This window comes from Giraffa tippelskirchi, chromosome 6 (assembly GCF_054371585.1).
Source record: "Giraffa tippelskirchi isolate mGirTip1 chromosome 6, T2T-mGirTip1v1.2.pri, whole genome shotgun sequence".
NCBI classification, from domain to species: Eukaryota; Metazoa; Chordata; class Mammalia; order Artiodactyla; family Giraffidae; genus Giraffa; species Giraffa tippelskirchi.
In genome coordinates, this window is record NC_137280.1 from 158,262,432 (window position 1) to 158,287,276 (window position 24,845).

At 36.0% G+C, this 24,845-nt stretch overlaps 1 protein-coding gene across 12 annotated transcripts in view; it reads right to left on the reverse strand.

The window, feature by feature from the left end:
• Positions 1-618: 618 nt before the first annotated feature.
• Positions 619-24,845, reverse strand: part of TMEM161B (transmembrane protein 161B) — an 83,238-nt gene continuing 59,011 nt past the window's right edge. For 10 of the 12 annotated variants that reach the window (XM_081505230.1, XM_081505228.1, XM_081505232.1 and 7 more), the window contains 7 exons: positions 11,078-11,229; positions 10,595-10,655; positions 9,948-10,088; positions 7,143-7,256; positions 3,501-3,675; positions 2,165-2,261; positions 619-1,004 (listed from right to left, as the gene is read on the reverse strand). In XM_081505230.1, the coding sequence (XP_081361356.1) occupies positions 727-1,004; positions 2,165-2,261; positions 3,501-3,675; positions 7,143-7,256; positions 9,948-10,088; positions 10,595-10,655; positions 11,078-11,229 (1,018 nt within the window). In that variant the 3' untranslated portion in view covers positions 619-726. Of the gene's footprint in view, positions 1,005-2,164; positions 2,262-3,500; positions 3,676-7,142; positions 7,257-9,947; positions 10,089-10,594; positions 10,656-11,077; positions 11,230-23,434; positions 23,475-23,589; positions 23,694-24,845 lie in introns of those variants that run through there. The other 2 variants (XM_081505239.1, XM_081505238.1) reach the window with 2 other exon arrangements.

A 24,845-nucleotide genomic window follows, 5' to 3' on the forward strand; every position in this document is an offset into this window, starting at 1 on the left:
AATAAAATATGGGAGGTCCAAACCTAATGGCAAGACTGCAAATGTTCATGTAGCCAGTCATCTAAAAGATCCCTCAAGTTGGATAGAATGCATTTTAAAGCAATACTCTCGCTACTCTCAAGCAGCAGTACTTGTAAATATTAAGCATGTACATCTCCATTAAATTTAAAATGTCTATGCAGCTTTCTTTACTGTAATATACAGTAGCTATTTCTTCCTTTCTGTTGGATTTTGCTGTTGTTGCTGTTTGAAGAGTGACTGGTATATTACCAACAGAAGTGACTTTAACTCCCTTCCCTCCCCTAAAGCATGGCTCAGTTTGAAGATTGTTCTATAGGCAGCTACTATGAATATTAACAGTACCTTAATACCATTAAGAGAACCAATCAATAATTGGAGTCATATGAGAAGTTTCAAAGACTGATGGAGGTTTCTGTAAACCAAGGTCATCGGAAGTATTACACCTGCAGATAGCCCTCTCACATCCCTTAATACAAGGAGTTAAAATTTCAATACCATAGTATAGCAGTTAACAATCTATTCTATAATTTAAAATATTAATACCATTAATCCACCCTGAGAATACAGAGGAAGTATTTAAAACAAGATATTCTGATATGGTTTCTTTCCTTTGTATTTGCTTTCTTCTGGTTTTCGTTGGCCCTTCAAGGGTACGATATTTGAATTCAAAGTGTGACTTTGATATCCGTTTTTGTTAACTGAGATTCATGCCACAGTGAGATACTGGTGATAGAAAAGCCCGAAAAGGCTTGTAGAAAAGAGACAAGCAGCAATCCACCAGGTCAGAAAAGACAGAAGTCCTCGAAAAAGCAGAGGAGTGAAAATGTTTTTTAAGCTGCTCAGTGCCACTGTTATTTGTGTAACAGTTACCTTCATCTTCCCATCAGCAGATGGTAATTCAGAGTAAACAGAATTGGAGGGTAGACTATTATCCACTGGCAAGGCAGACATAGATTCTGGATAAATCCCCCAGGAATGATTACCTAAAAAATTAAAGATGCAAATAAAATTTGAAGAGTAAGTAATTCCAAAGCTTCTTATTAAAAAAAAAAATTCCTTAACTTATATTTCAAATTAAGAAGAAGAAGTTTAGTGGCACAACAAATTATTCTATGTTGAAAATAAAGGAAAATAATAAGCTTTCTACACACTTAGGGAAAATTCACTTAACTTGACCAGACTATAATCTAACTTCATCCTACACATAAAAGCCGAAAACTAATTTACTTTTAATTAACTGCATTAAAATCTGGTAAAATAACAAAAACATTCTCTTCCCTGTATAATCCATGAATCAACTACTTCTATTGGAGTGACAGGGACAGAGTCTGTAGCTTCTTAGAATCTTCTCTACCTCTAGAATATCAGACTAATTTCTTTCTCAGAAACTATCTATGATGCCAATGTGAGAGACTATTAATAGCATCCAGAAATTTTTTCATCATATACTTTCCTATACTGATAGGATATGAGTCATATAATTTACCACTGAGCTACTCTTTTATGTTCCATAGATTCCTGAAAGATTATTTACATCTATCATCAGCTCTACAGTATCCTAAGTCCACCCAACAATGCTTTTAATTCTTTTCGGCTTCTAAAACCCCCATATTGGCAGACTGCCAGATCTAAGCAAAGAAATAATCAACTCGGTAATAGATAATTCTTCAGTGACACCTCAGAGGGGCTTGATTGCTTAGTGAACCGACTTATAGAAGAACTTTGTTCTGCCACCGAGAAATCTTTATTCTATCCATGTTAAGTTATCTGAAATAGAACTCACCAAAAGATTCTACAATTCATAAATTTAAAAGTACCTCATAATAATTTAAACGCTATGCACTAACACAATCTTAAAATACAAAATATTAAGATAAAAAGTGCTCACTCAAGTTACTCAAAATTAACCTTGAGCAAACAATGCTTTTAACATTATAAAACCACATGGGTCTGAGTTTTCAAAATCAAGAAGATAAATCAATGAATCAACTTCTAGAGCTTAAAGGCTCCCATGTTTCCTCGTAAAACTTCTAATGAGAGAATCCATTTTAAGAGGCCTATTTCTTTGTATGTAACAGAAAACATTATTAATTACAGGTAGAAAGTACAGCAATGAGCTTCCCAGTTGCCAGCATATGCCTACCTAGAGTTTTCAAAAGCAGGGTTGTGTGAAGCAGCATGACCAGAGGGGCCACATACTGCAGCGCGATGACACAAAGGTAATAAAAGACTCGGGCAACCTGAAACAACAACATTGTTAAGTTTCTCACACAGCTGACATGTTATGAATGAGTTACACTTTCATATCAAACTGAATCGCTTAAAAGATAAATAATCCTTCCATGGGAAGAAAGCTAACTGGAAATAAATTTGTACTTCATTATAAATGCCCCCAGACTGACTTCAGAAAGGCTCAGTTTGAAGGTTCTTTAAAATATGAAAAAAGCATTAAGTCCCTTAAAAATAGTTAAGTGATTAATACAAACTGGAGAAACAAAATCACTGAAATTCAAATGGCATATATTCACTTATTTCAAATATAAAACAAAATGCTAAAATCTCTGAAGACAAGACACCTAAAATATCAAAGTAAATAACAATAAGAGTCATATATGAACATAAACCCCTCATAAATAAAAATATTAATCCCTATTTACATTAGACTGAAGTAAAATTCAAAGTATAAAATTACACAAAAGATAAAACATAAAAAGTTACTTGTATCTTGATAGATTCGAGATGAAATTCAAGAGTAAAAAATAAGAGGATCTGACACCATGTTTCTTTATAAAGACTTGATCAGGTTATGGGTCTAGTCCATTACAACGGTGGATAGATTTCTAGTACCTTCCTTCTCTGGAATCTCCATTAAGTTAAAATTTATGTTCCATGTTCAAGTACTTGGATTAATGTTAAAAGGAATACATTTAGTCACTAAACTAGTATTTCCTATTCTTTAAGTCACAAAAGCTATATAATATACTGTGATGTCTTTCAGATCAGTTAGGGGAATCCCATTTAGCACACGTAGATATACCACAGCTTTGTAACCCAAACTGTACAATACTTAAAGTACTTAAGGCAGGAAGGGGAACTGAGACCCTTTCTTCACCTAACACCAAAATCAGATCAATGTCTCTGACATCTGTCAGTTTAAGATTATTCTATCTGTTCATAATAAGAATATCATGGAATGAAACTACTACTGAAGGAAATCAAACAGGTTTATTTTTGTGTATGTGGTGCTAGTTGCTTCAGTTGTGTCCGATCCTTTGCAACCGTATAACTGCAGCCTGCCAGGCTCCGCTGTCCATGGGATTCTCCAGGCAAGAACACTGGAGTGGGTTGCCATGCCCTCCTCCAGGGGATCTTCCCAACCCAGGTTTGAACCCGGGTCTCCTGCATTGGCAGGTGGGTTCTTTACCGCTAGCACCATCAGTATTTGCTATTTTTCATTTTGATTACAGTGTAAAACTTACCATTTTCTGAAGCTCAACGGTGCTTATTCGTCCTGCTTCTTTCTTCATTTGATCCACACATTTCTGGGCTAAGTTTAAGTAAGCTTGCAGGTGACTACGCATCATGGTCAACCGCAAAGCACATAGCAGGATTATTAACCAGAGTCGCAGAGTATCGAATGTAGCTTCTGTCATTCTACAGATCAAAAAGTTGATATGGTGCTCTCAAAGACCAAAAGATACTAGCATGCTAGTTATATGTGTTAATGTTCATTGGATAAGATATTTAATACAAGGAAATCTAGACTTAGTTACAACTGGAGACATGAAAAGTGTCCCATTCGATCACAGACTTACAGGATACTTTCACTTGGTAACAAATAAATGTATCATGAAACAAAGAAGTACCAGGTAAGTCTAAAAGAAAAAAGTACAGCAATACTTGGGATTCCTTTCTCTATCCACCCTCCCAGAATGGGGGTAGGGGAATAACTCTAAGCAAAAAGGGAAGTTGGGAGTTCTTAAACTGGAGACTATAAGAAAGAAGGAAGGAAACCCCAGGAGCTTGCCCGTGAACTATCAAGTTAGCAACCCATCTGTTTCTGGCTACAGTTTTGTTTGATCATATAAACACCTGAGTAGGATCATTCACTCTGCTGAATTCCTGACTGGGATCAAGAATTCTGATATAATAGAATAAAATCAGATGTTCTTTAAAGGACTTTAGAAAGAAGAGGTAAATTCTGATGTCCTTTAGGGGTTTAACATTTTTAAAAGACCATGGTTTCTGCTTTGATAAAAGGTAACATTGCAATTTGAAGATAATGCTTACACCATGCCTGACTCTATTCAAATTTCTAGTACATATCAGGAAGTTAAATATATGACTGTTGAAATGTGTCTAGTGATCTGCCAGACAGGATGTGGAACTTACAAGGGTCTCCCCCAAATTCTTAAAGGCTATGAGGGTAGACTGGATGGCTATAAAGAAGAATGAGTGGGAAAAGATAGAAAATCAACACTTTGTTCCAAAACAGGCTCTATTATCACCCCCTTCTTCTGTCCAGTGTAAGCACCTAGGAAAGGGACTAAAACGACAATACAGAAAAAGCTGCCTGTGGAAATAAAGTTGAAAAACAGTACAGGAAAACAGAAAAGGCAGAGAAGACGGGAAAGGATACAGTTCTCATTGAGCTACTTATGAAACGGAGGTGACAGAGGGATGGAACAAAGGCTGTACTCCGCATGCTCTTTGTTGGTTTCCTTTTTACAAGGCCACGAGAAATGCACGTTGGTTAGGAAGCATAGAGGCAAACTTTATCAATACATTTACATTATAATGAACACCATAAGATTAAAGCATCAGTCATGTGAGAATGAGAGTACACAAAGATTTAGGACCATCCACAGCCTCGATCCCTTCCGGGGCCTACAGACAATATTGTGCTCCCTGGTGTGGTGCAACCAGGGGTCTTGGCTGGTAGTGTTCTGAGTCAGTTCAGTTCAGTCGCTCAGTCGTGTCCGACTCTTTGCGACTCCATGAACCGCAGCACGCCAGGCCTCCCTGTCCATCACCAACTCCCGGAGTCCATCCAAACCCATGTCCATCGAGTCGATGATGCCATCCAGCCATGAAGACAGCTAGTATATATACTTTGAGGATGACAGGTAATAGAAAGGAAGGGAATGGTATGAGGTAGTGAATCAAAAAATATTTGCCCTGTTTATGAAGAGTTCAGGATTTAGGTAATATCCTACTAATAGTTATCCAGTTAGTACCTCTAATTCAGATTGCTTACAATTAACTTCATAAGGATTTGGTAAGTTGATATGATGGGGTATCTCAGGAAAGAGTGAGCTGGGGCAAAATATACAGGTAAAGAAAAGGCAGAAGAAATTTCTCCAAATTCTTGAAGCCATTCTAGGTTTCACTGTACATGCTCTCTTTTGGTTTTTTTTAAGGGATTATAAGAACACATGGTCTCGGCCTGCATTTCATTTTTTGATGCCCAAGCAGAACACATGGATGGATGAGTTTAAATACATTTCTGGGTTGAAACTACATTCTAACCATTTTTGCTTCTCACTACAAATAAAGGCCTTTGACCAACCATTTAGTCCAGGTGACAGATGAAGGACCTGGGTTAATGGGCAGCCATTCTTTCTCAACATATCACATGGGCTTTGGATTTTAAACAAAAATTAAAAACCACTGCTGTCTAATAACTTAAGGTAATGATCTAACAAATAAAAAAGGAATAAAATGGAGCACAGATAAGACTATAATTTTGTGTCCATCATTTACCAAACACGAATACTGGAGTGGGCTGCCATTCCCTTCTCCAAGGGATTTTCCTGACCCAGGGATCAAACCTGGGTCACCCACACCGCACTGCAGGCAGATTCTCTGCCTTAGTCTAGAGCCCTACAGTCCTTAGGGTTAACTTTAAATACTCCGAGTGAACCTGTCAAGTTGAAATTACCATTAAAGCTTACTTATGTGGGGAAAAAATGTTATGACTTCAAAGTATACTTTCTTAACTCAATAAGGTTAAATGTCGAAAAAAAAAAAATCATGGTCATCACTGATTCTACATTTATTCCAACACAAACCTACACCAGGATCTAAAAGAAATACATAATGCAAATGTGTGGAATCAATGACTAGTCAAGTTTACTATTTTAATTTTGATAAGGTAAAGCAGTGGAAGGAACATTTATTAAGCACTTACTTCCAGCCAGTTGCATTACATGTGTTCTTTCATTTAATTCCAATGATAACCTTGTGAGGTAGATACTATTATCTTCATTTTCCAGATGGGGAAACAGAGGCTCAGTGAAGTAAAATAATCTCCCTCAAGTGACAGTTTTAGTGAGGATCAGAACTGGGGTTTGAACCAGCTCTGCCTGAATCTTTTCATTACTCTAATATAGTTCCATAAGGCTAATGAGTTAACATATCAAATACAGTTACTAATGCCTTTTAACAAACTGTTCGTTTCCTTCGTCTTCTGTTAAAGTGCAGTTGTCTGATTGGGGAATATGTTATCTACTATTAGATAACAATGTTAAGGCTTTATTTTTAATTTTGATAGGTATGACAACACTGTCATGTAGAAAAATATCTTTATTTTTTAGAGAGGCATACTGAAGTTCTTAGGGGTAAAAAAGTTATGCTTCTGATTTACTTGAAAAGATACTTTATCAAAAAATAAAACAAAAAACAGTGAATATGGAAAATATTAATAACTCTTAAGGGGCTGAATATATGAACTTCCATTTATAAAATTTTTCCTCTATAATTTTCACAATTAAAAAATAACAGAAATGCACAAAGTGTCTTAAAAATAAGCCCTATCAAAAAAAAAAGCAAAACCTCAGATATCAACTGGATGTCAAGTGAAAAAGCAGAAAAACTTACAACTGTACAAGATAATATAAGTGCAGAGTAATAATAATTCACAACCATTACTGAAGATCACCAAAAGTTTAAATGATGACCTGTCATTTCCATTTTATGATACATTTTTAAACATTTCTATTAATGTTTTAAAAATACAGTCTTAATATTATAATTAAAAACATGAACACAGTAAAAAACATTTTAGAAAAGTTTTGATTACATAATAAAATAAAAATTAGCCCCCAAATACCCATACTTACAAAGGGACACTTTCTTTACCCAATGGTGGGTTCATAATGTAGTCTTTGGTGATGGGTTTTACCCAGAGCAGAACCATAAACAGAGGTGCCAAGAAGTTGATATGAAGTAATGTTCTGAAAGTATGTAAGAAATAAACATAAAAATCCAGAAGCAAAATATACTAATAAACTACAGAAACTTGGGACTTAAAAAATGAAGGTAGGAACTTATTTTCAGTATTCTATATTAAGGTATTGTTGCCACCATTATTTTATATTGATCATTCTCACTCAACACTGATTTGAGCCCTTATAAAAACACCTCATTATTTTAATGTTTCCGATGAGAACATTTAGATTGAGGAAAGTTAAATGATTTGCACATGGTAATATTACAGGTGAGAAAGAGATCAAGCACTAAAATCTAAATCTGTTCACTCCCATTCTAGTGTTCTTTAACAATCTCCTACTGTATCCCTGCTTTACTACACCAGTACTTAAACGATTCTCTAAATAATCAATGAGTCCAATGAATTTTCAGGATAGGAGTCATCTTTTGATATTTTTCAGTCCAGCAGACACAAAGTGGCTTCTGATAACTTACAAGTAAGAAACCTATACAAGGTCCAAAATACCAGACGGGATATGGCAGGTGGAAGGCACTGCACCAACTTATAAATGAGGAAACTTTCAATATGTAATGATCATGCATAATGTTTTAATTAATTATTAAAATCACAAATGATTCACATTTTTATTTGTTCTTGAAGAATTACAAACATATCTGAAATGAATTTCCCTATCCTATACAAACCAGGAGAAATTCACATTACTCCTACAAGGCAATATACCCAATACAGCAAAAGGTTTCAGGTGTGAGATGTAACGTCATTGTTAACTGTTGCCCCAAGTCTATACCCTACAGAGACAGATGACTGATAAAGACTGCCCTTCTTTCAGAAAAATGTTCTTTAGACTATTTTATTACCATGTACTGTTTCCATTACAAACCATGCGAGGAAGAGAGATTAAACTGGAGGGTTTAAAATACACACACACACACACACACACTTTAAAATGCCACCATAGTGCAAGCGATAGTGATTTCTGTGAGTAACGGCTGGATCAGGAGACCATGAAGACCTACCTGACCAGGGAGAGGTGGAACTCTGGTTCTAAGCTCTGGCCCTAAAGCAAGTACTACTGCCTGGCCATGGGGGTGAGGAGAATGCAGCTCTTTGTGCCAGTCTGCTGCTCTCACTACAAAACTAGCTTGCCACACCCTGGATCTGGGCAGAGTGCTACAACACAATGTGTGTGTGTGTGTGTGAGGGGGGCGTTTGTAATACATGGAAAATAAAACTCCAGATTCCCAAAGGGAAAAATTGTAAGAAGCTATATTTTTCTGAGAAGGAAAAGAAAATGTGCCCCCCATCCCCCCAACCCTCAGTGTCTCCAATCCCAAACTACCACTAAACGCTTTAAATGTTTTTATAAAGTGATTCTTTCATCCCACAGCCTGGGTAAACCATCGGGTGCGGGGGAAGAAAGCAGCAGTATTAGGTATGCAGTGTTGCTAGGGAACACTCTAGTATCAAGGAGCAGCCCACAGCGGTTTCAGTAGCTGGTGAAGGGCTCCCCTCCACCCACCCTTTCAGCTTATTTAAATCATAACACTGGGGTTAGTGGACTGAAGTATGTGTGTGTGTGTGTAGAGAGGAGGGGGAGAACCAGGTTTTGTTTTAAAAGAAGCCATTAGAGAGACGGATGGTGGGAGAAAAGCAGGATGTAGCCAAGAGCATGCTGAGTAAAAGGAGCGGAAAAAAGAGGAATGAAGGAGTGTGTACTAGGAGGTGAGAATAAGCAAACACACACAAAGCACATGCAGGAAAAAAGGGAGGAGAGGAAACACATAAAAATATTTTCAAAATTAAAGGAAAATGACATAGGTAGGAGAGATAAGAACGTGAAAAGACAAGAGAATCAGCATCATTAAATGTAGGCTTTTAAAGAGCAGAAATGTTAGGAAATATGACTATTCAGAGAAACTTAATGACTATAAATACATATATCAAAATGGAATATTCTCAACTTGGGCTTCCACTGCAAAACAAAAAGAGGACTTGGAAATGTGGACCTGGATATGAAATGATGAAGATAAAAATCTGTTCCTAAGCCAAGGTGTCTACACCAAGAAAAGAATCTCTGACAATCACAGAGAATATAGTATGTGGGCTCTGACTTATATGTAGAGATTCAAATACAATTTCTCTATTTGAAAACTAAAATAGTAAACTATAATTTAACACTATAAAGTATTAGTAATCCCAAATTAAAATAAGCTTACAAATAGGTCAATAATGTAAGGAAAACAAACATTTCTTATGTACACAGATTTAATTTCAAAACATTTTAAAATAAAATGCTTTAAATAAAAAATTAAATCAAATCATTTATATGAAATTTAAATACGTATTTTTAACTTGAAAATTCTAATTTAAAGAAATTCCCATAGGTATTCAGATCAGTGGTATAGATTACGATATCATCAACATTGAACTCTGAGTTCAAAAGAACATAAATATTGATATTTCCATTTTAACAGAAAGAAAAGAAATTTAATAATTAGTGTTGTTTCTTACACAGGACTTAAAGTTTAGAAAAGAATGGAAGAAACTTGCTTATAGTAGAAAGAGGAAGCAGTGTGACATCAAATGGTTATTAATTTTCAATACAATAATTTATGATTTCATTACAATAATATACCTTCATTAAGATGGAAAACATATATTTATCTGCATGTGCTTATGTACATTTTCCGCTTACTGTGTAATTTTTTCTGTTGCCAAATTCAGGGCATCCAGATGCATTTGAGCCAGCCGTAATCCCGGAAATGTCAAAAAAGCCCCAATGAGTGAACAGAAAATAGCCAGGAAAAATTTGAAAGTAAGTTTTGAAACAGGACCCCTAAAATTAAAATTTTTTAAAAAGCTGGTAAGTTTTTGAAGTGAACCTTCTAGAAGTTTCTTTTCTTCTAATCAATTACTTTATAAATCACAATAATACAAGTAATACAAAGTAAACTCTTACAGAAAGACAGTTCTTATTCTACCACCATCTATAAGGGATTTTGGTGAATTATGAACTTAATCAGACATCTCTTAAGCAACAGTTTTAACAATCTTACCTACATATTCAACAAAAAATAACGTGTGACTCATACAAATTTCATTTACTGTCTGATGGAAGAGGAATTAAGTTAAATAAGGGCAAATTCAAATCAGAATTCTATAAAAGATACTAAGTTTATACAAATGTAAAAAATATGAGTAAGGATATTCTAAAAGAGACAATCCTACTTAAAAAAGAACTCTTTTCACTGATTAAAAACAAAGAACTACTTACAGTAAGTGCTATTTTACTAAAAATGGAAAAATTTAACTTGAATAATACTTAATTTAAAAAAAACTTACTGAGATTCTAAACCTTGCTTTTCAAGAAACTGCATCGCACTGTCTGAAAAATTTGTAAACCCTGTAGGGGGAAAAAAATTTACTCTTATCATAGGAGTAAAATACAGAATCTTTCTTTGGAAATAAAATGCTAGAGTATCTTAAATTCTGAAGTGACAAGCTTAGCTCTTTCATGTGCTAATTAGTATGTCATAATGCAATAAAATTTAGTTATTAGGAGAAATAGCCTTTGAAAACATCCCTTTGATATCTGTACATTCCACATAATTTGCATTAAAATCTGTATCTTTATCTACGTGAGTAAACATTAGCATTAGAAACACTTATTTAAGTTTAAGGAAAAAAATGAGGAGGGGAGAGCATTTTTGGAAAAAGGAAAAACTTAGCTAAAAAAAAGATCTTAAGAATAATAAAAGTTAATTATTTAGGACAGTTCAGAATATAAACCTAATTTTAAGAACTTATAAGATATGAAATTATTACCTGTTTCAAGTCCAAATTCCAGATAGTTTTCTGTTACAATCAAAACAGCCATTGCTTTCACAAAGAAAAAAAATCCAAAGGTAACACAGACTGATCTTTCACCACCATCTTCTACTTTAAAATAGTGTGTAGTTAATGAAAATAGAACTTTGCTGCAAAAGGAAAAGTTCAGGAAAAACAACAAATAACTTTGTGGAAGTTAAACACAACCATCTTAACAGAACTTGAACTCCAATAAAATCTGACTACAACATTCATTTTAATTCTACAATATTTATCTACAAGGTGCCTTTTGGAAGGAAGTGAAAAACTAATGAAAATCTGAATAGTCTTTCAGAATATAGGACATAAAAACAAAGCAAATCTAAGTGAAGTTTGTAACATGTTTAAATTAATAAAAAATGCACATATACATACTACACTGTAATTAGGAAAAGAATGTATTTCCAGTTTCTCTAACTCAAATTCATTAGGAGGTTATTACAATAATTTTATGAAATAGGGTCTTGGTGACATGAAAAGCATCTTACGGAACTTCTTTTTATTGGGCGTGATTGTCAAGTAGTTTGTATTTAGAATTAAACACACATCACAGGAATCATCTGTAAATCATCCACTAATTTAAACTGTGAGAATTACAAAAAGTTTTTGTAACAGTCATTGGTAAGCTTCAGTACAAAAACTGAGCATCTGGGATCACCATTTCACGCTATGATGAAACAAAAAACAGGTTTCAGTTGAGTACTCAAAATCAACCAAAGACTCAACATGCTCATCTATTTTAAAATATTTAAATTTTATATGAAAATACTAAATACATTATTTTATCTGCTGCTGCTAAGTCGCTAATTAATCAAATCAATATCAATCAGTGGATGATCCATAGCTAGAATCCAGATTTCCATTATATCAAATTGTTCTCCTGGAAAGCATAAACCCACCCAACAAAATAAGTTGTTTGGCCAAAAAAATCTAGAAAACCAACTTTTACATAAATTATATGTCAAGCATGGAAAATAATAACAGCTGTCATTTAGTACTTGGCAAGTGCTAAGCATTAGCAATTATTTCATTTCATCCTTACATTAGCCAACTATTATCACTACTTTTTCAGATTTAAAAAAACTGTGGCACAGACAGGTTCAGACTTTTCAGGTGGCGCCAATGGTAAAGAACCTGCCTGCCAATGCAGGAGACGTGACACAAGGGTTTGATCCCTGGATCGGGAAGATCCCCTGTAAGAGGGTGTGGGAATTCACTTTAGTATTCTTTTATTTTTATTTTTTATTATTTTTTTAACACCAAAAACATTTTGTATTGGGGTATAGCAGTTAATCCCAATTAATAATAGCATTATCACAAATAAACAATGTTGTGATAGTTTAAGGTGAACAGTGAAGGGACTCAGCCATACATATACATGTATCCATTCTCCCTCCCATCCAGGTTGGCACATAACATTGAGCAGAGTTCTGTGTGCTATACAATAGGTTTTTGCTGGTTATCTATTTTAAATACAGTGGTGTGTATGTTACCTTTCCACAGTCCTTAACTATCTCCTCCCCCCAGCAACCGTGAGTTTGTTTTCTAAGTTCATGAGTCTCTTTCTGTTTCGTAAGTAAGTTCATTTGTATAATTTCTTTTTCGATTTCACATATAAAGGATGTCATATGATATTTCTTCTTCTCTGTCTTACTTCACTCAGTATGACAATCCAGGTCCATCCATGTTGCTGCAAATGGCCTTATTCGATTCTTTTTAAGGGCTGAGTAATATTCCATTGTGTGTGTGTGTGTGTGTGTGTGTGTGTGTGTGTACACACAACATCTTCAGAACTAGAACAAAAAAATCTCAAAATCTGTATGGAGACAAACAAGACCCTGAATAGTCAAAGCAATCTTGAAAAGAAAAACAGAGCTGGAGGAATCAGGCTCCCTGACTTCAGACTATACTACAAAGCTACAATCATCAAAACAGTATGGTACTGGCACAAAAATAGAAATACAGGTCAATGGAACAGGACAGAACACCCAGAAATAAGCCCATGCACCAAAACAACCAATTAATCTATGACGAGGGAGGCAAGACTACACAATGTGGAAAGGCAGTCTCTTCAACAAATGGTGCTGGGAAAACTGGACAGCCACATGTAAAAGAATGAAATTAAACCATTCCTTAACTCCATGCACAAAAATAAACTCAAAATGGATTAAAGAAATAAACGTTAGTTAGGCACTATGAAACTATTAGAGGAAAACATAGGCAGAACACTCTCAGACATAAATCACAGCAAAATCTTTTTTAAACCATCTCCCAGAATAATGGAAATAAAAGCAAAAATAAACAAACAGGACCTACTTAAACTGAAAAGCTTTTGCACAGCAAAGGAAACAATAAACAAAACAAAAAGACAACACACAGATTGGGAGAAAATATTTGCAAATGATGTGACTGATAAGGGATTAGCTGCCTGATCTTGGGTAAGTGCGTGCATGCATGCATGCAAAGTCACGTCAGTCAGGTCTGACTCTTTGTGACCTCATGGACAGAGGAATGGATAAAGAAGATGTGGTATATATATTCACTCCAGTATTCTTGCCTAGAGAATCTCATGGACAGAGGTGCCTGGCAGGCTACAGTCCATGGGGCCACAAAGAGTCAGACACGACTGATGTGACTTTGCATGCACACATGCACTTGACCAAGATCATACAGCTAGATTAGAGGCAGCTGGGATTTAAATCTAGGCTGTCTGGATCCAGAGTACATTCAGCTAACAATTTTGTATCCTGTGTCTACGGAAATGCTTATAGGACCTAAGGAACAGGATAGTTTAGCAATAACATATGAAATCATTCTAAAAATAGAGCTGCCTTGGCAGCAGTAAATGGTTTGTTCAAAAATTCTCATAGTCAGAAGAATTCTTATTCAGGAACAGATAAGCAAGGATAAGGACCCTCGTCCTTCCACTTTAAAAGGAAGCTGTCCTTTGATTCCTATTCAAAATATGCTAATATAGTTACTACCCATTCTCTATTAGGATCCTACCTAGGATACTGGATATAAATGTAGAGTCCCAGCTGCTCTAGTTATGTGCATCTACCGTAAGTAAGCCAACTTGAAGGTAATCAAGACATGTGATTTTTTTGATCTTCCAAATGCAAGCTGAAATAAATCTCTGCTAGAATGTAAACTTCATATCAATAATTCTTGTCTCTTGTTCACTGCTCAGATGGAGCACCAAAAAGTGACTGGCACATAGTAGGTACTTCAGATCAGTTCAGTCGCTCAGTCGTGTCCGACTCTTTGTGACCCCATGGACTGCAGCACGCCAAGCCTCCGTGTCCATCACCAACTGCCGGAGTTTACTCAAACTCATGTCCATTGAGTTGGTGATGCCATACAACCATCTCATCCTCTGTCATCCCCTTTTCCTTCCATCTTCAATCTTTCCCAGCATTATGGTCTTTTCCAATGAGTCAGCTCTTCACATCAGGTGGCCAAAGGATTAGAGTTTCAGCTTCAACATCAGTCCTTCCAATGAATATTCAGGGATGATTTCCTTTAGGATGGACTGGTTGGATCTCCTTGCAGTCCAAGGGACTCTCAAGAGTATTCTCCAATTCCATAGTTCAAAAGCATCAATTCTTCAGTGCTCAGCTTTCTTTATAGTCCAGCTCTCACATCCATACACGACTACTGGAAAAACCATAGCCTTGACTAGACAGACCTCTGTTGGCAAAGTAATGTCTATACTTTTTAATATGCTGTCTAGGTTGGCCATAACTTTTCTTCCAAGGAATAAGCGTCTTTTAATTTCATGGCTGCAGTCACCACCTGCAGTGATTTTGGAGCCCCCCAAAATAAAGTAGGTACCTAAACAATAACAAATTTTGCCATAGAAATAATATTTACATGGTAATCCAGGTAAGCTGAAACAGTATTAATTCTATGCTTTAATGGTAAACAGACCTTTAAATTGGAGATATCCAGGATTCAAATACTTGACCGTTATATATAACCTGAGTTATGGTGAACCTAAGAACAAGTATTAGCCTCTCTGTAACAATTACATTACAGCTCTTGGAGGGCTTCCCTGGTGGCTCAGACAGTAAAGAATCCACCTGCAATGCAGGAGACCTGAATTCAATCCCTTGGTTGGGAAGATCCCGTGGAGGAGGGGATGGCAACCCACTCTAGTATTCTTGCCTGGAAAATCCCCATGGATGAGACGCCTGGTGGGCTACAGTCCCCAGGGTCACAAAGAGTCAGACACGACTGAGCAACTAAGCACACAGCACAGGGAACATTTCTTCCTAGGATGGACATGATAAAGGACAGAAAAGGTAAGGAACTAATGGAAGCAGAAGAGATTAAGAAGAGGTGGCAAGAATACAAAGAACTATACAAAAAAGGTCTTAATGACCCAGATAACCACCATGTGGCCAGTCATCTAGGACATTCTGGAGTGTGAAGTCAAAGTGGGCCTTAGGAAGCATTACTACGAAAAAAGCTAGTGGAAGTGACAGAATTCCAACAGGGCTATTCAAAATCCTAAGATAATGTTAACATGCTGCACTCAGTAAGTCAGCATATTTGGAAAACCCAACAGTGGCCACAGGACTGGAAAAGGTCAGTTTTCATCCCAATCCCAAAGAAAGGCAATGCCAAAGAATGTTCAATCTACCACACAATTGTGCTCATTACACATGCTAGCAATCCAGTCCCAACACTTAATGGCAAACAGATGGGGAAAAAGTGAAAACAGTTACAGATTTTATTTTCTTGGGCTCCAATCACTGCAGATGGTGACTGCAGTCATGAAGCAGAGACATCACTTTGCCAACAAAAGTCTGCACAGTGAAACTTATGGTTTTTCTAATAGTCATGTGCAGATATGAGAGCTGGCTGAACGTGAAAGAATTGATGCTCGCAAATTGTGGTGCTGTAGAAGACTTGAGAGTTCCTTGGACTGCAAGATCAAAACCAGTCAATCCCAAAGGAAAGCAACCCTGAATATTCACTGGAAGGACTGGTGCTGAAGCTGAAGCTCCACTACTTTGGCCACGTGATGCGAAGAGCCGACTCACCGGAAAAGACCAGACTCACTGGAAAAGACTTTATGTTGGGAAAGATTGAGGACAAGAGAAGGGGGAGCCAGAGGATGAGACGGTTGGATGGCATCACTGACTCAATGGACATGAGTTTGAGCAAACCCTGGGAGAAAGTGGAGGACAGAAGAGCCTGGTGTGCTGTATAGTCCATGGGTCGAGAAGAGTCACACTCGACTTAGAGACTGAACAACAATAAAGACCAACGACTCTCTGGGATAATATACTCAAAGTGAGAAACAATAAAGAAAAAGTTTTACTCTAAGATCTGTTTTTATCGATGGTAATAACAAAAATATAAATTGTTTATCACTTGGGGTTATACATTTAAAGGATGTTCTAAGTTAAAAAGCTTAGGCTTTGTATTCTTAAGGCTTATTTAGAAGACAGTTTCCCCTTTTAAATGTCAAAAAAAAAAAAACCGAAGTACAAAAACAGCTCATTTTTATCCACCTATTCCTGGGGCAACCAGCCCTTCAGAAGTGTGTGATGGGAAGTATCTTTAATAACCACCCTATTCACTTTTCAGGCAGTATCATTCCCTCTCCTGACTTTCACTGTTCACACCTCAGTTAATTCCACTCTAGCTAATCTTCCTTTCACATGAACCTCTCTTACTTTTTCTCAAATACCATGATTCAAGATAAACACTTGCTCATATTTAGTTTCCTAACTACTTATTAGCAAAAGCATTATTTTCTTTGAAAAATAACATGGTCGTGTGTGCTACTTACAGATCAAATGAACCTTCATGGGTTAATCTGAGAGGAAATGCCTGTATAGCATTATTTTTCTTAAAAGATTATTTCCAAGCATTTCAGAATACAATCTACATGCAAGTTGGAGGTACCATCTAAAAACTACTATCTTAGCAATTTATATGAACTCTTTTTCAGCCATACCACATGGCACATGGAACTTTCTGGACCCGAGACTGAACTTGCAGCCTCTGCAGTAGTGCAGAGTCTAAACCACTGGGCAACCAAGAAGTCCTTATTTCAACTTTTTAATATATTTCCTTACAGACCATTGAAAAGATTTTAGTTATAGTACTACATTCTATGAAGTTCCTAATTTCCTTTTAAGACAAGAGAAAACCAAGCATGAAAAGCTAGATGACAACCTCTGAACTTTTTGATTAAAGAGATCTCAACTTGGTTATAACAAATACATGTTTTAGGACACATATAATCAGAAATACATATACTATAGAGCTTCAGCATACGTTTTCTGAAGACATTTACCAGGCACATTACTTTCATTCTAAATGTCTTCTTATGTTTCCCATAACTCAGGTTATATATATGTATAGTGGTCAAGTATTTGAGCCAATTACTTTTTTAAAGCAAAAATTAAAACTAATAAACAAGCAAATGCCATTGGTTTACACTAGTTCCCTAACCAAATACTCAGCACCCTGACACAGTCTTGCTCAATTTAACTCTGCAGTACTCTGGTTATAAACCAATACACAGATATCTCAAACTCTACTGAAGTAAAAGAGCTTAAACCACATAATAACAGATGTCAGTTTTTCTATGATACTGAACATTAGGAGAAAAGGGAAGCCAAATTATTTTCTAATAAGGGAAATAAATTTGCAAGTCTTATATAACTGCAAAATCAACAAACTTTGCAAATAACTGTAAGAATTTAAAGAGTGATATTTACACTCTAGTTCTTACTTTGTAATGTAGAATTCTGTGGTATTTCCATGTGCTATTCCTTCAAAATGCTTTCTTACATCATCTAACATTATTGTACAAGTTTTCCCTAAACATAGTTGTCAATCCTGTATTTTAGTTAACAGCTACTAAATCATTTATAAGCACTAAGAGTATACTGCATCACTGTAGAAGCTGGCATGATTTAGTTACATTAAGCCTAAGCAAGGTTGTCAAATTGATAGGATGTTAATTTCAATTAAAATGATTAATGGGTGTTTAACAAAGCACATTTAGTTTCCATGTCATTTAAAGATGTAAGTGAACTTTTAAAACTTCTCTATAACTTAATCATTGCATACACATCCTATTACTATTTTTTCTCCTTTTCAATAAGAACATCATTCATTTCAGAGTTCTTGCAGTTATGCTCTTACATGAAAGACACTGATAGTCTACAGTTGCTTAAAGTGGAAAGACTCTAGAGGGGGGAAAAAAAAATAGAAAGATTAGGTATCCAGGAAGAAACTGACAGTAACCACCAGTTCCAGCTAGAGGAGATAAAGGCAGGACCTGCCCCACCCTAAGTGCAAACCCATCCCATTAACCGGGTGAAGATATATTGTTTGTAATGAAAGATGCTTCTGAGTTAGCCGTGAGTGCAGGCAGAAACGGAAAGGCAATGGCAACCCACTCCAGTACTCTTGCCTGGAAAATCCCATGGACAGAGGAGCATCGTAGGCTACAGTCCATGGGGTCGCAAAGAGTCGGACAGGACTCAGCGACTTCACTTTCACTTTTCACTTTCGTGCATTGGGAAGGAAATGGCAACCCATTCCAGCGTTGCCTGGAGAATCCCAGGGACGGCGGAGCCTGGTGGGCTGCTGTCTATGGGGTCGCACAGAGTCGGACACGCCTGAAGTGACTTAGCAGCAGCAGCAGCAGCAGGCAGAAAAAAAGGTTACAAAGCATAACTCTAAGCCCTCTTGCATAATCTAAGCTCTTGGAATAGTTTTCTATTCCAAATTTTCTAATTAACTAAAGTAATAAACACTGCAGCTTAAATTTACATTATGATTGATTTTTTAGTAATTCAATTAATAAAGAAAAACTACAAAGTTAAGACTACCCTGGTTAATATTCTGAACTCCTTAGAGGAGAGAACAGCATTATAAGAGTCTATACACAATTATTTTTAAAATTATGTAATTTTAAAGCACAACTTAATTTTATTTATGATTAACAAGTGATATAAACTACTTCAGTAAGAGCTGAAGCCAGGTTAAGTGTAAAAAATATGAAAGCAAATAACAAAGGGAAAATATCTGGTTTTTAAACAAAGAGGACTACTGGATCTTTTCCTCATGCAAACTGTAGCTTTTCTTATAACGAAGTAAAGTACCAAGTTTTCTAAGATAGCAAGTAAAGAACAATTTCACAAGTTTTAAACTTCATGTAACTTTTAACATTCAAGATGGAGTTTTATGAAACATGAAACACTGCTTAAAAGTGGTGACAAGGGACTTCCCTGGTGGTCCAGGGGTTAAGAATCCACCCTGCAATGCCTGGTTGGGGAATTGAGATCCCACATGCCAATAGCAGAGCCTGCCGGCCACAACTACTGAGCCTCAGCATTCTGGGGCCCGCACTGCAACGAAGGATTCTGCATCACGAAACTAAGATCCTGTGTGCCGCAACGAAGACCTGACATAGTCAAATAACTAATTTTTTTTTAAGTGGTAAAGAGATCCTAGAATACAGATGCTCAAACTTTTCTCTCCAGGATATTCTGAATCCCACGCTCCTTATCTAACTCTTCTCCACAACTTAAAAATAAAACAAAGCTAGTGGTTCATTTTGGAGAAGGCAATGGCACCCCACTCCAGTACTCTTGCCTGGAAAATCCCATGGATGGAGGAGCCTGGTAGGCTACAGTCCATGGGGTTGCTTAGAGTCGGACATGAATGAGCAACTTCACTTTCACTTTTCCCTTTCATGCACTGGAGAAGGAAATGGCAACCCACTCCACTGTTCTTGCCTGGAGAATCCCAGGGACGGCAGAGCCTGGTGGACTGCCGTCTATGGGGTCGCACAGAGTCGGACACGACTGAAGCGACTTAGCAGGAGCAGCAGCAGCGGTTCATTTTACTAGTATCAAACAGTACAGGTCCATCTCTTTCTTGGCATTCTAAAGAAGGGCTTATATATTAGGAGATAATAAGGAAAAAGCAGTATTTAAAAACACAACATAAAAACTCCAACCACCACAAAAGAAATCCTTCTGAGACTCAGCTATGATTTCTCTCATTGCCTGGGGGATCCCAAGTCCAGGGTGGAAAAACATTGCTTCATTTTTACTGAAAATGGATACTAGAGTCTATAAAGACACAATTTCAAACTCCTTCACTTACACTAAAAAGCAAAATAACATCTTCAGCCAGAAGTGATATCAAATGACCAAAAAGAAATTTCTCAAAGATTACACCTACTGCCAAATTTTGATACCATAGAATTATTAAATGTTATAAAATATGTCAATACTAAAGGAAGAAAAACAAAATTAGATGCAATCAAATTCAGGTGTGAAGTAGAATCATATATCATTAATACATTAATATAACCCTATACCACAAACACCTAAAATGTTATAATGCCTATATCCAGAATTCATACTAGATAAATCTTAAAACCAATTACTTACTGAGCCCCATACTGGAACAGAACCTTTCCATAACCCATAATGTAAACACACAAACAATATTCTGATGTAAAATACCACGCTCTGGCTAGGGCCAAATGTTCAAGCTTTCATTCAATAGTTCACAAGCCTCCACTTAAATCAGAACAGCATATTTACAATCTCCTAACTGTAAAGCCTTTGACTGTGTGATCACAATAAATTGTGGAAAATTCTTAGAGATGGAAATACCAGTCCAAATTACCTGTTCCCTAAGAAACCTGAATACAGGTCAAGAAGCAACACTTAGAACTGGACATAGAACAGCGGACTGGTTCAAAATTGGGAAAGGAGTACGACAAGGCTGTGTATAGTCACTCTGCTTATTTAACTTATATGCAGAGCACATCATGTGAAATACCAGGCTGGAAGAAGCACAAGCTGGAATCAAGATTGCCGAGAAATATCAATAACCTCAGATATGCAGATGATACCACTCTAATGGCAGAAAGTGAAGAGGAACTAAAGAGCTTCTTAATTAACCCCTCAGTTCTACCTGAATAGAACACCTCCTTTAAATGCTAGCTTATTTTGCTTTATAAGATCTCCATTTCTGAAATAAAGAGAATATTCATTTCAGTTAAGTCGCTCAGTTGTGTCCAACTCCTTGCGACCCCATGAACCACAGCACACCAGGCCGCCCTGTCCATCACCAACTCGTGGAGTTCATCCAAACCCATGTCCATTGAGTCGGTGATACCATCCAACCAACTCATCCTCTGTTGTCCCCTTCTCCTCCTGCCCGCCATCTTTCCCAGCGTGAGGGTCTTTTCAAATGAGTCAGCTCTTCGCATCAGGTGGCCAAAGTATTGGAGTTTCAGCTTCAACATCAGTCCTTCCAATGAACACCCAGGACTGATCGCCTTCAGGATGGACTGGTTGGATCTCTCTGTAGTCCAAGGGACTCTCAAGAGTCTTCTCCAACACCATAGTTCAAAAGCATCAATTCTTCAGTGCTCAGCTTTCTTTATAGTTCAACTCTCACATCCATACACTGGAAAAACCATAGCCTTGACCAGACAGAACTTTGTTGGCAAATTTCTCTGCTTTTTAATATGCTGTCTAGGTTGGTCATAATTTTCCTTCCAAGGAGTAAGCATCTTTTACTTTCATGGCTGCAATCACCATCTGCAGTGATTTTGGAGCCCCCCAAAATAAAGCCAGCCAGTGTTTCCACTGTTTCCCCATCTATTTGCCATGAAGTGATGAGACCGACTGCCATGATCTCAGTTTTCTGAATGTTGAACTTTAAGCCACTTTTTCACTCTCCTCTTTCACTTTCATCATGAGGCTCTTTAGTTCTTCTTCACTTTCTGCCATAAGGGTGGTGTCATCTGCATATCTGAGGTTATTGATATTTCTCCTGGCAATCTTGGTTCCAGCTTGTGCCTCTTCCAGCCCAGCGTTTCTCATGATGTACTCTGCACATAAGTTCAATAAGCAGGGTGACAATATACAGCCTTGACGTACTCCTTTTCCTGTTTGCAACCAGTCTGCTGTTTCATGTCCAGTTAGGGATGGAATAAATTTTTTCCTACCATGTGGTTGACATTTTTAAACTTCTAATTTAATGTCAACATTTTTCATACTGGAATTAGGCTATAATTTATAGATGCAGATACAAAAATCAGAACAGAAAAGAAAAATCAAGGACAGGTTGGAAGATTTATTCAGTAGGAAGTATTTTAAATATACTTATCTTTGAGCTGGAGATAAGAGCTTTCAAATAGCGAACAGGCTTAATTTTTTGTTCTAAAAATGGCAAATTTCTCTCATCTAGGATAACAACTTTAATAACATAGATGTATCAAAGTACTACCATGTTTTAACTTAATTTACACCTTTAAGACCCAATTCTCGAATTAAGAAAATGTATTCTACACCCTAACCTCATAAAATTATTCAACAATGTTTAGATGTTCTTTTGAGAAGGAAAGAAATACAAAGAAATCATATTCTGATACGAAATGTTGCCAGTTTTTTTGCCAATAAACAAATCTATTGCATAGTATCCTAAGGAATAAACAGATTTTCACAGATCTTTCTCAAAAGTTTTTCACAAAATGTATGATTACCTTTTAAAAATAGATCACATTTCCACTCTAAGCAATTTGCATGTAAATGGAAAGTTTTTCTAATCTGGAAAGATTATACTGTTTTGGGGAACACTAACAATAACCTAATGTTTTTTTCCTATTCAAATGATTAAACTTACCACATCTAGTTTTCCATAAGTAAAGGCAAACAAAATACTCAAAAATCACATCATATTTTGCATTCTTGCTGCAGAGAAATCTAGAAACTATACTAAGGTTCTGCTATAGAACAGACATTAAAACTAAATTAAGTAATAATCCTCAAGAGCTACCAAATAAAATCCTCTTAAAATAATCTGATCCTATCTTCAAATGTTTAAAAAAACCAACAAAATTTGGATAAATTTTTAACTAAAACATTTTTTCATATTTTCTTAGAGACAAAGCTTCAATTACTTTTAGTTAAAGAGAAAAGAAACAATCTAAAATTCTCTCAGATAAATAAAAGCCAAAAACTATTATGCAACTTTAAACTCATCCTATAAAACAGTTTACAGTCAGCCTCAACTTAACCAGACTGTGGAAAAATGATGACCAGATTTTTGAAAGCATAAAGATATTGGCTTTATTTAAAAAAAAAAAGCAAGCAAACAACAAAAAACTATTAACTAATCTGATTAAAATAAAGCAAAACAATGAAAGTTAGCCTTATATTTTTAGATTCATAAGAAAAATTACCACTTCCTAGCTGAAAGAAAAAAAGTCATACTTGGTTGACTATAAATTAATAAACAAAAAAACAGTCCTACCTCTCACTTAAGTTCCCTATATAATGCTAGGTTTCTGGACCTGAAAGGTGAATAATTTGACAGTATTAATGTCATAGAAGATCTCCAAAAGTTTGTTAAAGAATCAGGTTTTGACAGACTATATATTGTCCAAATTTTCAAGACAAAACAAGTACCTTGGCTCAGGTTCAACAGCCCTGAGTCTGTTCCTTTTTCACTGGGAAGCATGATATCTTACACAGTTCACTTCAGGGTTTAGTGCTTCATTTTTCCTATTAACCTAAAGCAGAACATTTTTGTAAAGAATAATTTAGAATCGTTTAAGGAATTCAGAAGAGTTAACTAAGTCATGCTACCTTGCTGTAGTTGTCTATTTCCTATAGCAAACAAGTACAGCATTTAATTTGTAGACCTTTAATTTACAAATCTACATACAGAACTGGATATTTAACACAGAAAACCTAAGAATTTATTTCAATTTAAACCATTCACAACTTTTTGATTTGTATAAAATCTGCATGTCTGGCCACCAAGGCAAATTAAATTTTAAAACATAGTCTTAATAATATATATAATGGGGTTCTGTACCTTAAACCATCCACACTGTAAAATACAAGCACTGTGGAAATGTGACTAATGATCCAGTTCTTTAACCAAATATAATAGGACTACTGAGAAGCTTTACCATTCTTTGTAGAACAGCTTTCTTCTCACTTAAATTCATGTAATTAACTCAGTATTACTCGGCAATACAGCTTATTCATAAGAAAAGGTTCTTAAAAAAAAAAATCCATCAACTGTACAATATTTTAATTTTTAAAAGTTTTATTTTTCCCAAAGGATCTCTGAATTTTGCAAGCACCATTTTTACCTTTATATTTTTCTCTTAATCTTAAATGAAAATATATGCTTCATATTATGAAATCAGTGGACATTTCTCCAGTGACTAAAACTTCATGGGTCATCATATAGGACAGACAATTACTACAACTGCTCCATCCTCATTATAAGGCTTTCTTTACCCCTTATCTTCTACATAACATAAACTTGGCAAAAATGGAAGCAGAACATACAGACTTGAACAAATTGTAGTTAGAATAACAAATTGGCAAGAGACTAGAGCTGAGAATTAATATGGGTTTTGGAGTAAGACTGGAAGTAGGTGCAATAGCTTAAATGCATGTACATCTCAGTTGAAGAAGAAAGCAGAGCTGACGATAAGAGATGAACCAGTTTTAAGTTCTAGGGTTCAAGATTTGAGTGTCACATGTTTAAAAAAAATCATTCTTGTGTTTTTCAAAACTTTCAATAATCTGTAAATATTGTAATTGTTGTCCAAAACAAGAATGTCAAATAAAAACTGATGAGAAGGGAAATGAGCACAAAAGTAAGACAGTTTTCTTCCTCACTTTGAAGTGAACCAATTATTTAA